This window comes from Trachurus trachurus (genome assembly GCF_905171665.1).
Source record: "Trachurus trachurus genome assembly, chromosome: 21".
Lineage (NCBI taxonomy): Eukaryota > Metazoa > Chordata > Actinopteri > Carangiformes > Carangidae > Trachurus > Trachurus trachurus.
This window is the reverse complement of record NC_139899.1, coordinates 1,378,405-1,395,460: the sequence shown is the minus strand read 5'-3', so window position 1 is coordinate 1,395,460 and position 17,056 is coordinate 1,378,405. Positions and strand designations below refer to the sequence as shown.

Below are 17,056 nucleotides of genomic sequence, written 5' to 3'. Positions count from 1 at the left end.
TTTGTCCAGAGGATTTTTCACACAGCGGTTTCCCTCTGCTTGACCTGTGGTTAGCCCACTGCTAAGTGCTCACCTGCAGTCTGCCTTTGGATAAATATTCCCTGTGGTTTCTGGGAGATCCTGGCTGTGACTGCTTTACCAGACTGCATACGGTGCAAAGTTCCTCTCCAGCATCAGCAGCCACTTAACATGAGGCAGAATGTGAGCCACTGTGATGTGGGCAGACTACCTCCCCTCTCAACCTGACCATTGCATCAGAGCTTTTATTGCACTGGCGACATGGGCCATCTTGTCATTGATGTCGATGTCTCTGTCTAACATGAATTAACTCTGTTCAGCAGTCAGCACAAATGAAAAGTATGACTTTCATTAAACATGAGATTGAGCTAAATGTCAGATGCCATAGTCTTTTTAATGTTTGAAGACTTATTCATGAAGCATCTCTTTGTCCTTTGTTTTGCCCTCTCATCCTCTGGCACAGTATGATGCATTACATTTCCTTCCATTCCTAACAATGTATCAGACCTAATAACGCTTTAGTCTGATGGTCAAAGCAGCATTCACTGTGAACCCAGTGAAAATAACACTATGGCAAGGCGCCTCTGGGGTACAAGGCACAACTAGAAGATGAATGATGATCCCAGAACTGCAGTAAAGTAGTTCCTGATCACTGTAGAGAGCACTAGGCATAAGAGTAACATCAATGTAAATCAGTGTTTTAACGTATTCTGTGTTTGGTTGCATGTTTTTAATTATGAATGTCTTAATTCTGTAATGAGCTGTGGCAAAATTAGATCAAGGAGAAATGTTTTGTCAGGTTTTCTTGGTCTCCCCGCTGCACCAGCACTGTGCTCTCATTAAGATGGATGTGGCAGCATGTGCTTCATGTGGACACTCCTCCAACAATAGTAACATCTTCCATGGGGAGTTAACCAAGTGTCTATTTTTGCAGCTCTGTGCCGCACACTTGCAAAAAGCCACACATAACAACTCTAATAACTTAATCATAAGAACATAATGAAAACATTATGCAAAATGGACTGAAAACAATTGAACAGAGGTAGGAGAACAATCTTTATGGATTAAACAAATAAAAATATATCAAACAATATTTAAGGCAGAAAGAAAGGGGTGTGTTTTAAGAAGAGGTGTTTTAAAAATCGATGAGTCAGAGCAGTGTTTTTCAGTTGGAGACAGACTTAGAGTGTCGGGGCTCTGACAGTAAATGCTTGGTCACCTTCAGTCAAAAACTTTAACTGTGGTTTGACCAGCAGCAGGCCTTTGTCATCTTTGTCCTTGAGCAGCTCCTTTAGAAAGACAAAAGGTCCAATAATTCTTAAAGCCTTTGAGCTGCTCTATTTCCCCAGCCTCTTACTGTGCCTTTCTAAACCTTCATGAGACTGAAGAAAGCTCCCAGGACTAACTACAGCATTAATATCTAATGTTGAGTATTGACTAGTTCACCTGTCAACTGGAAATGTTTCAGCAGCAATTAAACTATTATGTCTCATACAAAGGCTGAGCAGAGCTGTGATCACAATAACATGGTGTCGTCAAACCACAGGTACTAACAAGAATGATTCAGGTGTCCCGCCCACACAGACACACTAAACCTAACAACAGAGTAAGGAAGGTGTCAATCAACCTGTGACTGTACATGCCCACAGATTATAAAGACCAGGGGCCAGATTCACAAAACGTTCTTAAGAAAAAAAAACTTCTTAAGTGTCATTTTTTTCTTAACTTCTGTCTTAAGAAGAAAAAAGAGAAGAAGTCATATTCTCCAAAAAAGTTCTTAAGTATTTTCTCAACTTTGTTCTTAAGTTTCTTCTTAAGAAAAAACTTAAGAACAAATGGTATTCTTGAAATCAAAGTTCTCAAATTTGTTCTTTACTTTTTTCTTAACTTTATACTTTATCTGATCAGGTGGGATAACTGAGAACACCTGTGTGGGTGGACCATGAGGCATGAAGATGCTTTAGAGGCAGAAAGGAAAACAATGTAAATCTGCCATGTTTTCTTCTTTTTATGTCTATTTTCTCAATTTGCCATAAATCAGAATATATACGATGGATAGCTTCCACATACTGGATATTAGGGGTGTACAGCCAGTGCACCTTTTGTATTTGAGTTCGGATTAGGCCTTTTGAAAAATACTTTGGATTTGTTATTCGTATTCGGGAAGAAACCGGAAGTGGGCGCACTAGAGACTTCCACCGAGCTAGCCGGATAACTTCCGCTTTAGCTCTTGGCTAACTAGAACGGGAATAAAATAATTTAATCATGCAGCTCTTTTAGACTTCCCAAACGTAAACGTTTATAGCCGCTTCTTTTCCCATTAAGGTGCATTAGCGCCACGTAGCTACAGTACAGTGTTGGAGTGTGAACCAGAGTCACCTGGTTATGTGCTGTTGCTCCTCTGTGATAACGTAAGGGACTGACCTGAGGGCTCTCTTCACCAAAATCAAACTTTGGCAGTGTATCGTGCATGGATGTGATTGGCTCAAAACACACACCAATGTTTTTTTGTTCTGTTTTGTGTTAATATTTTGTAGTTGGCTCAAAATCATGCTCAAAACACGCATCCAAACATTTCTTTTTCTTTAGATAAAAGCTCCCGAATAATGAGGAGAAACTTCTGACAGAAAAACTATTCTGGATCAAACCATTATTTGTGTATTTCTGAATAATGTATTTGGGTTCGGGTACATCCCTATGGAAACGTACTCAGTGAATCCAGATTAAGGGTGGTCTGGCTGTAAGGAGCTCAGAGGCGGTGTCAGGTGCAACACTCAGCAGGCCTGAGGGGTCCGGGCACGGTGACAGTCACCCGAAGGAGCGGGACCCGTGAGTGACGTTGATGGTGGAGCGGGTGATGGGGAGGGAGGTTGGAACAACTTGTAATGGAGGAGATCTGAGCCAGATGGAGATACTGTATCCTGTCAACTCCTGACACTCACCACCACCACCACCACCACCACCACCACGCCAGACGTAAATTCTAGAAAACAGAGACGCATTCCTCTGAGATGGCATCATTCAAGTCGGCCGCTGATACGTAGGGTAGCTGTGATGGACAACAGTCACAGAGGGACATTACAGTACAGTACGTCCCCCTGAAATGTAAAAAAATATTCTTCCTTTGGCTTCATATTTACCACTAATGTGTGTTAGATATTTCCAAGCTGCATCACCCAACTATGTCTTGCCCTTGTGGGATTTGTATTTAGCGTGTGAGGATAACATCAGCTCTTGCATCGAGAATGTGTTTGGCATCGTTAGGCCCTGACTTTTCATATCGGTCCATCAGCTGCTTCTGCTGCTATAGGAGCCTGAAACATCTAATCTCCTAACGGTCATTTCCTGTTTAGAGTCAACATTCCTGAATTTTAGGTGAGGTAACAGCTATAAAAAAAAGACGGAGTGACTTTAATGACTCACATCCTCAACATTGTGAATCTAATCAGCCGTTCTCACACCGCTCTCACACCTGCCGTTAGGCAGTCATCCAGTGGCGCATTTAGTTTGGTTAGCATCCACTAGCGGTGGACGGTTAGCAAGACGCTACAGCACTAATTCTGCTCTGTAGGGACCTTTTAAAAAGAAGCTCAACAAAAAACAGTTACTAGATCAGCAAGATGTTGATCTGTTTCCATGTTTGCACGTCTTTAGATAGAGCTCAGTTGATTAATGCGACACACACTCTGATTTCAGTCCATTAACTCTCCGGTTTAGACTTTTACTCCATCTTTGTGGGCAGACGTGGAATGCACCGCCTTCAACAGTATAACACAAAGCAGACTTCGACAGAGCAGCAGGCTTGTGTTCTTGCTATGACACAATTAGTTGTGGATAAGGTGAGTGGCGGGGCAGCAGCAAAGATGAAAGGTGCTTTCAGAGGTCAACAGCTGTGATAACCCCCCGGGGTGTAATCTCTCAAAGCTAAAAGAGACACAGACCTGTCGTAGTAATAAAATAACACAAGGATGAAGGACATGAAGCAGTCAAAAGCCGACTGGAATCAGTCCTGTCTGTTCGTTAATCTGCAAATGAGATTGTGGCGTTATGGGGGCAAACTGGTGAAAATTAAGTTTGCAGGGTGTTTTCCTGTGTTTGCCTCAAGAGAAAATGATGGCGACACAGGCACAGAGAGACGGAATACAGACACGGACAGGAAGGAAACATCAGTGGTGACATCCTGTTTGCATTCATCCACCATCAAGTGGTCATCTTTTCTCCGGGAGCACTTCATTTCAGTCTTCTGTTGGGAGGCCATTATCATTATGCTCTTCCTGTTTATCAGCCTCATGTTCTTGCTGCAACCTCATGAAATGATTATGGAAACTGTTGGTTATCGGATTAGCGCAGGCACTTGACAAATCATGAGTTCTGTTGGAGCGATCCCACTACTGACTGAGCAACCGCAGCTGCTTCTTCGGCCGACTTAAGGGTTCTGGTTTGAGAGATGAACATTCAGCTTTTCAGTCTGTTCATCGCCGTGCTAATACTCCGTCATCACGCCATCGATCTAACTTAATAGCATTGTTGAGTTCTGTTGTCGTTATTGTAGTGGTTGTGTTTAACCAGTGCCAGAGCTTCATACAGTATGTGTCTTTTCTGATGAAGTGTGTTCGCTAAGAACGCTATAAAGCTGCAGTGACAGATTTTCAGTCACTTGGGGGCAGCATCACAAACTGTTGTAAACACAACATTGACATATTGTTTATGTCTTAAATGGCTCACTCACTAAAACCTCCATTTTCACTGCCCATGGAGTCCAATAGAGGACCATATAGTGAGCTCATCAGTTAGATGGAAAAACACTTTCACTCTGTACTTGGCCAATTTTTTAGGGCTAGATCAATGTATTGGGTTACTAACCAAGCAATGTATTACTTCGTTAGTGACCCCTGATTGATCGGACATTGCTTTCCATGATGCATTCTGGGATACTATGTGTTTTCTCTATGGGGTTTCATAATTGTCTGTGTACATTTGGACAGCACTACATACAGTATAGTGAACCCATTATACTGTATGGTGTATTGTGGAAATTGTTGGACTGTATTTAGTGAGTTAACATTAAATGATCCTTTAATTAAAATATTGGTTATATATAGCCAGTGGCCAGAGTGTGGTGCAAGACAGTGTTTTAACTGAGCACATAATAAATCTTTATTGTTGTTCTGAGTAAATATTTTTAATGAAGTTACTGCTTCTGAAGAATCATTTTGCATCAAGCTTATTGCAAATAGAAAAAACAGAAGCTGTAGTGGCTTTATGCTATGAGAGGGAAGATTGCATGGATTACGTAAGGAGGAATGAGTGATTTAAGCTTTAAGTCTGATGAATTGTGGTCTTTCCTTGTTGCGTGTCTGTGGCTGTGAAATAAAACACTGGTATGTTTGAGGTGCTTCTTTCAAATATGCAGCTGTGAAGCAGAATCTAAATGCAGCTATTGCACATGTGTTACGTTGTTGTTTTAATGTAATTCTGTTAACTCGACTGCAGAGAATCAGCACTATTACTAACCAGTTCTCTTTTCTGTTTTTAGGTGTCTTCGTCATGTGTCCCAGCAACAAACTATGAGCTGGTAAGTAACACTTTTTTTTTTCTTTTCTGTAATTGCTTCCATGCTGTATGTGCTCAGCAGACATTATTGGGTCCTTCCTGGTGGAGAATTATTGCAAACAGGGTTGGAAAGTAACAGCCTCTATCAGCTACACTAACAAGGCCGTTACTATTGCAGATAATGGCCCATTATCTCGAGCCCCCCTGAGACAAACTTGTGATTTGAAGCTTTATAAATAAACCTGACTTTACTTGATTTAACTGTTGTGTGGCATTATGTTTTCTCTGCTACAGTTGTGAAGGGAGATATAGAAATTCAGATCTTTTGGCTGCTGTGGCATGAAAACAAAAATATGAATCTAGATAAGAATGGTAAATTAACTTCTGCGTCCTTGAATCTGCTTTATCGTTATGACGTATTTTGTTCTTTAAAATAACACTGGACCAAGTGGGATGTAGTCTGAGTATGAAGTGATTTTTGAAAGGGCAATAAAAACATGCTTGCTCCATTGCCTTATATGGTATCGGCACATTAGAATTTGTGTTAGACTTGGATATGGTTTGCTCGCTCTCCTTCTCGCATGTTGTGTGTTTAAATGGTTTTGGGTGCTCGACAAACCAAAGCAAACATCCCCTGCACTTCTCTACGCTCACAGAGAAAATATTTTGCGGAACGTCTTGTTTTTCTTTCATAAAAGCTGCAGTAATCAAGCAAGAACGTCTTATCCTCTGCAGATGCTTTTTGCACTAGATGGTTTCTACATGAAGACATCTGTTTAAGATGTGTGGCCGTATGGGCCAAGCTGCTTTCTGGGCTTTGTTATTGGTCTGCTCTGAACCTCACCGCTTTGGTTTCTGAAAACAACACCTCAGGTCGCAGCGTGCCAGAATTTACCACAAACTTCACCTGCCACACTTTCTGCTGGCCGCCGCATGACAAACACTCACTTTACAGACTGAACCCACAGTCTGACAGGTGAACTCTGATTATTAGTTCCAGTGATGTACATATTCCCAACTCATGGCCCCACACGGAGCACAAATAACTCCTTCTCACAGCACTTTGTCTTTTAGCAATAACAATCAAACATTCATGACTGAACTGAATTTAGAGGAAGCACAGTTTTTCTTTTTTTAATCTTTTTGTTCACTTGTCTATTCACTGTCTGTCTCTGTACTCTCTTTCCTGTAAGCAGCTGTCTGTTTTGCCATGGAAGTTATCTTTTAGCGTGCAATCAGTCTGAGATAGCAGGCAAATACATGATGTGTTCTGGCTGGTGACAACATGAAAGTTTCTATCAATAGCTTGTCACAGTGATAGGCTTTGATAGGGGGAAAAAAACTATGAAAAGATTCTTAAGATATTTTTAATTTATGGATTTCAAATATTTTAAATAATTGTTTATCTCTTGGGGCGCTGAGTGGCGCAGTAAGTTGAGCAGGCGCCCCATATGTAGAGGCTACAGTCCTCGCTGCACTCAGTCCCAAATCCCAGATTCCCCCTCTCTCTGCCTCCCCATTTCCTGTCTCTCTCAATTATACTATCAAATAAACCCATAAAAAGCCCAAAAATACTTAAAACAAGTGTATCTTTTTATTTTCATTCTAATCTGTGCTAAGTTCAGGGCGAAGAAGCAAGGAAACAGCAACAACAAAAGGGAGTATAGGCAGTATAACATGCTGTTCAGTGATGTATTATAACCGTATACATAATAAATGGCTAGCAGTTAACCCAAAGCAATTAGCTTTCATCATTTTAACTATGGTGCTGATTATTGTTTAGCAAGTATAAGCCAAAAGTTGTGGCCTCCAAATCCAAGACAATGAGCTGAAAGATGCTGAAACGCTGTAGAAGTGATGGTGGTGATAACTCTCTATGGTTTTGTCACTATGAATGGCCCATTTCACCATCACATTACACTAAATGAGTTTTGTTATACTTTGTATGGTTGGATGTGTATTGACTGAAAATATTTAGCTTTTTAGAAAACCACAACTTCTCACCAAGTTAGTTTTTTTTTTTTTTTTTTTTTTTTACCAAATGAACGGCCAGCCAGTGTATTTGCAGCTGACCAATAGGCTCCAGCCTGCAGGTTGGGAGCCACTGTTCCAGTGTCACTCAACATCAACTTGCTTCTAGAAAAGTATTAGTAGAGTTGTGCATGACTGCAGAGTTAACACTACTGCCTTGGACCGTTATAGGCAGAAAATAAAAAATTGTGTTGTTTTTGAACTTGGCTCTGTTGATTTAGTTTCTACTTAGTGCAAACACAGAACAGAATATATTTCTGTCCTCTCTGGTCCATGTTATGTTTTAATGGAAGCCAGACGGAAGTAGAAACCGCAGATGATGTCCTCTCCATTATGTCTTCTTTCTCCTGTGCTTGCCAACAGGAGTCTCCCCAGGGGCTTTTGTGCCTGCATTAGAGGTGCTGATTGCTCTCATAAACACTGATGAGCTGAGGTGTAAAACATTTGTTGGCATGTCTTTACTGTACCGCTGAGAAAAGCAGAGAAAGAAAACAAGTAAAAGCTGTGAAGGCTGTGTGGGACAACGGCTTTCAAGACCAACAATGGTCCCCAGAAAAAATACAGACAGATGAAGGAACACAAAGCACATAGACTCCTGCCGGGACTCTTCAGTTTATAGGACAGCACGCATTGCTTAGATGAGTGAATCATTCCTCTTGTGTGTACAGTGTGTTTCAGCCATCTGATGTAAGACAGGATGCAGTTGGAGTGTGTGTTTTTGTGGAGACGTGCGAGCGTGCATGCCAGCGACGGTCCCAGCCGCAGAGCTCCAGCCTGAAGGTGTGCGTCAGCTCTCCTCAGACCCATGTTTGGTGAATTCCTCCTCTGCTCACAGCCAGAGACCAACATGAGTTACTGCCCCTCTCAGGTGCAGACTGATTACATCATCAACCATAGATTTACTTACTGGAGAAAAATGTTGGGGATTAAAAATAAAACAGCAAATTTCTGTGAATCCTCACATTCCAGTTAGGCGATTTATAAGGAATACTTCCAGTGGCGAAAGTTGTCTGCTACGGGCCCTAATGCAAAAAAAAAAATTGCGGGCCCTATAATAATAACGGGGGGGGGGGGGGGGTAGGCTGTAGTATAGGCTACTCCAGGCCTGTGTGGAGCGCTACAGCGCCACACACATAAACACTAAAGACAGAGAAGAAGACGGGAAGTCCCCCGCTGTATTCAAACTCAGACATGGGATTAAATGTTGACAGGGAGTCGTGTCAGAGTAAATATCACTGATGATTAAACAGGTGTGATTCAGCCGCAGCGTCTGAGCGACGCGACGGTAGTCGGCCGTTGTTGTTACGTCCATAGACTGTGCAGCTGCTGCAGCAGTGTGTGTGTGTCTCACGGTGCGTTCATCAGGTTACATGACATCGTTTCAGAAAAAAATCAATTTTGGGCGTCCGGACGGATACGCTGAGGCGGCGTTTTCAGATTTTCCCACTCTGGGACATGTTTAAAAAAATACCGTTTTCACCCCCCGAAAACGCCGTCCGCCTGGACGCGATGCCGATCTGATAGAAGTATTTATCCAGATTCAAAAAAGCCGAATCCATCTGGACCGGGGCCCTGAGTGAGTGACAGCGCTGTCCGCTGTCTCGGTGCTGAACATGTCACTGCTCGTCAGAGAGACACAGAGAGAAAGAGACAGGGAGAGACGGTCAGGGACGGCGCTGCGCCGCCGCTCTGCCGACAACAGGAGAACTGTCCTGTCACGCGCGCATGTTCATAATCCAGAATAACGTTAAAGAATTACAGTAATGATGTAAAAGCCAAGATGATTTAATACAGTAGCCTATACCATCAATTAAAACTTTTTTTTCTTTTTCTTTTATGTTTTATTAATTTTTTTTTTTTTTTTTTACCGTTCACCGCGGGCCTTTTTTGGCCACGGGCCCTAATGCAACGGCATTACTTGCATTAATGGTACTTTCGCCACTGAATACTTCATTATTTTATGTTGATTTGTTGATGGTGATGATGATGATGATGATGCTCCTGCTCAATTAAAATCTGATATTTTCTCGCAGCTGTTTCTCAGCTTCAGAGGAAAAACAAGATTACCAGATCACAAGAGTGATTTTACTGTTAGGTTATAAGGATCATTTTCTTTTAAGGTGAGACACTACAGGTGAATAGGGTAAACATTTAAACTAACAGATATCACCATGAAACTTCCCAAGTTTATTACCTACACTAAGAATATGTTTTGTATTACAGGTTTTGTCAAATTCTATGTTTAAATATGTAAATTAGGCTATATCAAATTAAATATGTGCTAATTTGCATATAGTAAATTTCCAGAACCAAAATCTGAACGATGGACAAAGCCCCTTTCAAAAATGTTGTTTTATTTTTTTGACATATTAGAGTCAGAAGATGCTAACCTTTAGTGAATTTAGGAGAAATCTACTGACAAAAGAGACAAGATGAAGTAAAATAACCACATTAATGTGGATTTTCTATCATTTCTTTCCAGTATTTTGAAAGAAGACATGATAAGGAAGAATAGCCCAAAATTGACCAGTGCATGAAAAAACAGTGTTTTTGCTTGTAATGTCTCACCTTAAATCTAACACAAAGATCCTGTGAAGCCAATTTGAATTTTGGTTCCAAACACAGGATAAAACTTTTCCTGGAAATGTGTGAAAATACTGAAGAGGTTACTGAACTGTGAGATACAGCAGTGAACTGTATTTCATTTGCGGTGTTATTTGGTTTGTATTTAACAGACAGGACAAAGTCTTTAACATCAAAATCATTTATTTTGAGTGATTGAAAACAGACTATAATGCATAAACGCTGTGTCAAGATGTCAGAGTCAATGCACCTCTGATACCACAAAACATTTTTGGCCCCTGGCTTTTGTCATGTTAACAGTAGTAAATTGTTTGTGAGATTATCCCAGTTGGCTCATGGATCTGCAGCTGAAACAAGCAAAATGTGTGTGTGTTTGTTTGTGTGCCAAACACTTCCTTGTTTCTCCTCCTGGCTCTTCTCCACCTATAAACGCATCTTTGTTTTTGTCTTTGATAACATCAGACGTGTTTGACTAAAGCATCGCCCAGCGAGCACCATTTAGTAGGTGCTGTGGGACATTCAGTCGTATCACATCACATGGTCTTCGTCAGCAGATGGACTTGGCCAAGTCCCACACTTCTGACCACTTAAAGAATTTCTCACCATCTTGGCTTCAAAGTGAAGACTCAAACTCCGTTCTCGAGCCTGGCGACAGCATTTGACAAAAACAGTCTCACCACACGGTCCATTTAGTAGCTGGATTCTGGAGCTTTCAGTCATATCAAATCATCTTCCAAAAGCACACAAAGGATGCCAAGTTTTCATATGTGTAAATTATCTTTTTTTTCTCCTGAGCACTTGAAGGACTTCTAGTCCTCGCTGGCTTACAATCAAACACGTCTGAAGTTCACAGCGAGGTCGAGATGGTGTTTTGAAGCCATTCGAACCAGACGACCTGTCATGATGAGCACAAGCTTGGACATCTCGTCATCTCAAAAACTATGTGGGGTTTTGCTAATAGAGGCACAGATGTGGAATGAAGTGGATGAATGTTGCTGTTGCTGCAGGATTTATTTTTACTCTAGTCAACGCTGTCAAACTGTGGATCTAGGTGCTTTTTTGGAGCCACATCATTCGTTGTAATTTTTGAAATGACCTTAGCTCTTAGTGCTGCTTTAAATATAGTAACCCACTGGTCACTAACTCTGTACTGAGTGAGTCTGGAGTGAAACGGTTCACTGTGGGGAGGGTGATGCCAACTGGCAGGCAATTTATTATAACTGATGATGTGTTTGGAACATCCCATCCAGCAGAGATGACGACAGGAGTGACTACCCCCCCCCCCCCCAGACGGCCCCCTCCGCTCTTGGACGTGTTGTAAAGATCCCCGGGAGCGTTGCTCAGATGTGCCCTCATGTTGAGCCAGCGCTGCCAGAAATAGATTTTTATTTTGCACAAACACAAAAAGGCAGGATGAGGACATGGAGAGAGAGGGAGTGTTTTAGTGTTGAGGCAGACCTGCACATCTGCATCCCCCCACCCCTCCGAAACACACAGAAAGAACGATATGCACAAAACCATAAAGCACTAACACCTACGTCATCCAGCATCTTTTTTTTTTTTTCTTTTTAATAGGTCTTGTGCAGGGGGGAAACGGGGCCAGGACATTGCTGAATAATGTGTAACTGCAGGGCAAAGATGGTCTAAATGTGCTCCAATTAGTGCTGTGTTTAGAACAACCGCACATATTTCCCTGTGTTACGCTGGGTACACAAACACCGAGCAGGCATCCTGTTATGACATCCAGTATGATCCCAGTTCGCTGGGAATGTACCAAGTGACTGGAACGTGAAATCAGCATTTTTAATACTGAACATTGATCCAGTGTTTGAGCCCAGCGGCATCACATGTTTGTTTTTTTTCATATGCAGAATGAGAAAAGACAGAATGAACTAATGAAGTACGGCAGTGGTTCCCAACCTTTTCTGGCTCGTAACCCCATTTTGACATCACAAATTTCCTGCAATCACATGACTGCGGCCGCCCAGATATTTCTATATGCTGCATTTTATTTGAACTTGATTTATATTTGTGAAAATGAAAGTATAGATACAGTTGTTTAAATTTGTGTGGTGTTACAATAAGTTTAAAAAAATGTTATCAGTAATTTTTGTTTATCAATTACTAGACATTTCAGACGACCCCATTTGAATTCCAAGCGACCCCACATGGGGTCCCCACCCCAGGGTGGAAAAACAGTTCAGTTATTAACTAATACATTTTTCAACTCAATTATTGACTCTGAGCAAACCCCAATAACACTTAAGTTGGTGGACAGACTTTTTTTCATACAAAGACCTAAATAACATGTTAAAACTCACCTTCTTTGACCTTTTCTTGATCAAATAACTTCATGTTTAGAGGGTTGTGTCATTGTTTTTATAAATTGTCAAGTTTGAAAAGAAACAGCATAATTGAAAACTGAAATACAGTATTGAATGTAATAGCCATTTATATAGTTGAAAATACACACACACACACACACACACAGTTTGACTGAATTTCACATAAACAGTGGTTTTATGAAGTCATCCCACCAAGTTATGGCGAGGGGAGGGGTTGGGGGGGGCAAAACAATTCCAGTCCCATTCACTATGACTTATTATGACCGTGGACTTGCCTGCATGTGTAACCTATAATTTACTCTCCACTGTTCTCACCAGTGTTAGAAAGTAGCCCCAGTATGAAGAAACATCAGCTCAGACTGCGGTCGCCCTCAGCCTGTTTAGTTATGTCAGGATTTCCAAACTTCGGTAACAGCTGGTTGTCGAACGCCAGCATCTTTCTCCTTCTGTCCATCAACGTCTCCGGCTCTCCTCCGGCTGGCTCGGTTGTTTCTCCCAGTTAAAGGACTCTAGTTGGCTTTGAAGGAGCTTTCAGAGAGGCTCTGTAAGAACTTCTTGATTGAACCATGTAAACTAAAACTGTTCTCTACTGCACATTGTGACCTCAGTAGCAGAGAAAGACATTTCCTATAGGCTGATTGTTGACTCTGAGTGAATTGTCTCAATGGATCATAATAAAAGACTAGGCACCATCGTGAAGTCGAGGTTTTAATTTGACCAATATTTTGGTTCAGGTCATGACGTCATGTCTGGGCTGGCTTTTGTTTACCAGTCATGACGGTGTGTAACCGGTATTGTTCTCACACCCATGCGTCATCACACAGACTCGTACTGTGGCAACAAACAACCACCACAGAGGTTGGTGCTCTGAGTCTGAGCTTCAGCAGCCGTCTGTGTCTGTGGAGAGACTGTGTCACAGCAGTAGCATCACAGCTGTGCAATAAGGTACGGTCATGGAACTTTACAGGTGTGTGGCTGGGACGAGTTCAAAGATGGCCGTGTAAAGCATGGTCGGTCTCTGGTTCCAGTAGCTTCTGTATCTCAGTCTGTATCTTAGTTATCATTCTTCCTTGTATTGTTTTTATTTATTATCATATTGTCCATGAATACCTGTTGTGTCAAAACCTGGTTCACTGAGAAAGGAGCCACGGTCTCAGATCCCAGACACTCCAAGCCTGCAGGGGGCAACCACATCAGTGGTGGAACCCCAGGTAAGAGGAAGGAAGTGCCTGAGGGAGCACATTCACCTGCGCACCCATTCAGGAAGCATGGTTTGAAATGTTTGGAGCTGGCTCAGTCAGCTCTCTTGCCTATATTGGTAATCATACATACCTAGGTTGTTTTTTAATGTGCAATAAACTGTGACTTGTCTTGACTTGAATAGTAATGATATGATGCAGTGGTTCCTAACATGTGGACCAGGTTCATTTGCACATTGGTCTAACTTTGGTAGAAAGACTGACCTTCTTATCAACTAAGTTAATCTACAAAGAAATATAAAACATTAAAATGGTGATGCAGCCATGTCATTATTATTATTTTGCGGTTGATCACTTTGAGAAATCAATGATATCTAGGAAATGTTTATGTTGCCACTGATCCACAGCCTGTGCCCTCAGTCTCTCATTGAGCCTTTTCTCTCATCAGTCTTGACTGAGGTTTTACCTTCTATATCGGGGTGTCAAATGTGCGGCCCGCGGGCCAAATGTGGCCTGGCAGGGGGTCCAATCTGGCCCTCAGAATGAATTTGCAAAGTCTGAAAATTACATAGAAGAGGCATAAAATTGTTGAAATTGCACATTTATTTTTCTCAAGAAATTTCAGATTGTTCATAATATGTTTTGTAAAAGAATAGTGAATTACCTGTAAACATAATGTAAAGGGAAAAGTTATTATTTTTATGTATAGCTTATCATGCTAGTATTTAACTGGTCCGGCCCACTTGAGATCCAATTGTGCTGTTTGTGGCCCCTATGAATTTGACACCCCTGTTCTATACATATAGTCTTGGACAAAACTCCATCTACTTCCTAGACTGGATTTTGAGTCACCAGTGTGGTCGCGGGTGCTGACAGGAGGATTTTGAACGAGGTCTCTCTCTGTGCTATCGAACATAACATTCCCATCATCCTCGGCGGGAAGCTCACAGCTGGTAGCGTGTCTGTAGGCTGTTAACCAGAGCGGCCGCAGATCAGAGGAATATGAGTAATACATAGTAATATGAGTAATGTCTATCATAGCTTTTGGGTTCTATACTACATAACACACATACCTTAACCTTCTCAGATAAATTATTGTATATGTGCGGAACATCTCATAAATCAAATGCATGGGAATGTCAGTCTTAGTTATGAAGAAGTCTAGATTATTAAAAAACCAAAGACACGCACTCACACCAACGAGGGCAGGTGCTGAGTACAAACAATAAGCAAACTAAAAAGAACAAAGGTACTCGCGACTCTGCAGGACTCAGCATAATCATTTATTGTGACGCACGTTGCAGCAGTAGGGGTTTGCTCTTTGTCAGACAGTAGGATAGCTGTGAGTAGCCATCTTAAATACTACTAGTCACATGACTCGATCAGGTGAGGATAACATGCAGCTGTCCACTCACAGGTGACAGAATTAACACCCAGCCTCAATACCATGACCTCAATACATCCAAAATATTCTCAGTGCATACAGATAATTATACATTATGTCACACAATCAGAACACTATAAAAATCATTATACCTCAGGCCAAAAAAGGCCGTCATATTGTAGGTCTTACAATAACAATAGAGCAAGGTTCTTAACCCAAACAATACCATCAGACCAAAAGGTCATCATAGGATGGGTGTAACATCTTAAAGTGCAATATTTATAGTAAAAAAAATTGACAATGAATATATTAAGTATATTAAGTACACCAGATCATGATAGAAGCAACAGTCATCATAGAAGTCTAGATTATTCTCATCATGTTTCTACATTATTACCATATTGGGACATATGCAGAGTTTACTGTAAGTATTGGCAGGAGAGGAGGGAAAGTAAATAGTTTAATAAGTGTGTGTGTGGGTGTGGCTGAATAGACCTCCTCCACACACACACATACACATACACACACACCCTCGAGGAGTAAAAATACTTGGCAGAAGCCTTCAGAGTCTCCCCTCTCCTCTCTCACATGTTTGCGAAGGCCTTGGGTTACATAACAGAGTGAGTGCTGGGGTCGGAGCAGCAGCAGCAGCAGCAGCAGCAGGGACGGGGACAGGCGGGGCGAGAAGCACCGAGTCAGAGGTGGTTTAGGGTCACAGGCGGCTCAGGGTTTTTTTTTCCCACAGCGGGGACTGTCCACTCTCCCCTGCTCCGGTCCTATGGGATTCCTGGTATTTCAGAAGCCCCCAAGGGGGATGGGAATGGGAATAAGTGAGCACAACCCAAACCTACAGTCCTACAGCCCCCCACTCCCTCCCTCCCTTTCCTCAACACTGTGTTTACATTTCTGGGACATGGCTGTGTGAAAGCTGCAGATGAAGGAGCACGGAGCATGAGAGAGGAACAGCTGTGTGTGTGTGTTTGTGTTCATGTGTTATTGAGACTGATGAAGAGGTAGGGCTGAGTGTACAATAATACATCTGTGCATGAGAGAGAGAGAGGGAGAAGTCTAGTTTTTTTGTTTTAATACCATGAAACAACCTGGTGATTGAAAACATCTCATCATTTGTTCTTTTTTAAAGCGTCACGTTTTCGACATTACATCTGGCACGGTGTCAATCATCAGGAGCTGGCTCCGAGAGGAGGTTTTGGGCTCTGGTTGGAGGGAGCAGCATTGCCTTTTTTAGGCAGACACACCAGAGGGGGAAAACATTTGTTAAGGTTCTTGCCAAACAGCTGTTCTTTTACTTTGAAGACAAACAAACGCGTTCACAGTTTTCGACCTACACAAAAAAGGCCACGCAACTCGGGGAGTTCTCATTATAGGTCGGCGACGCAGTGTAGCTCTCACTGTTTCCATCCAGCTAAAGGGTTAATCCACTGAAGTCTCAGGTGTAAACCATCAGGAGGATTCCAACCAGGACCTGGCCACCTGCAGTTAGCGTCGACCGCCACTAGAAGGCGCTGTTGGACATGGCAGCTCAGAGCCTCCACAGGTGTCCTGCGTCCTATCTGTCAGTCTATGAGTCACCTGAAGGGTTGGACACAAACAACACCAGAATATTAACATAGGAAGTGTGTGAAAGCCAATTCGGTGTTTAGATTTTCTAACCGAAAACATCTGGTGCTCCGAGCAGAGGAAAACAAGCAAATTGAAATGAATTCAATTAAATTTTGAGACTCATCCACAGTTACAACAGTGGCATCTCAGAGGAAACAAGGAGGCACTGTTTAGGTTTTTATTTCCTCCCCCCGGTCTCTATTGCTGCGGGAACTGGAGGTGAAGTGCAATCTCTTTTCATTTAATTACTGGCGGAGGAACGCTGCTGCATAATTGCGCATCAAAGTAAAATAATGTATCCGTCCAGCAGCTTAGCTGAAACA

General features: G+C 42.0%; 1 protein-coding gene across 5 annotated transcripts in view; it reads left to right on the top strand.

The window, feature by feature from the left end:
• Positions 1-17,056, top strand: part of tns1b (tensin 1b) — a 175,461-nt gene that overhangs the window by 81,763 nt on the left and 76,642 nt on the right. For all 5 annotated transcript variants that reach the window (XM_083997171.1, XM_083997173.1, XM_083997172.1 and 2 more), the window contains exon 4: positions 5,555-5,593. In XM_083997171.1, the coding sequence (XP_083853297.1) occupies positions 5,555-5,593 (39 nt within the window). The remainder of the gene's footprint in view (positions 1-5,554; positions 5,594-17,056) is intronic.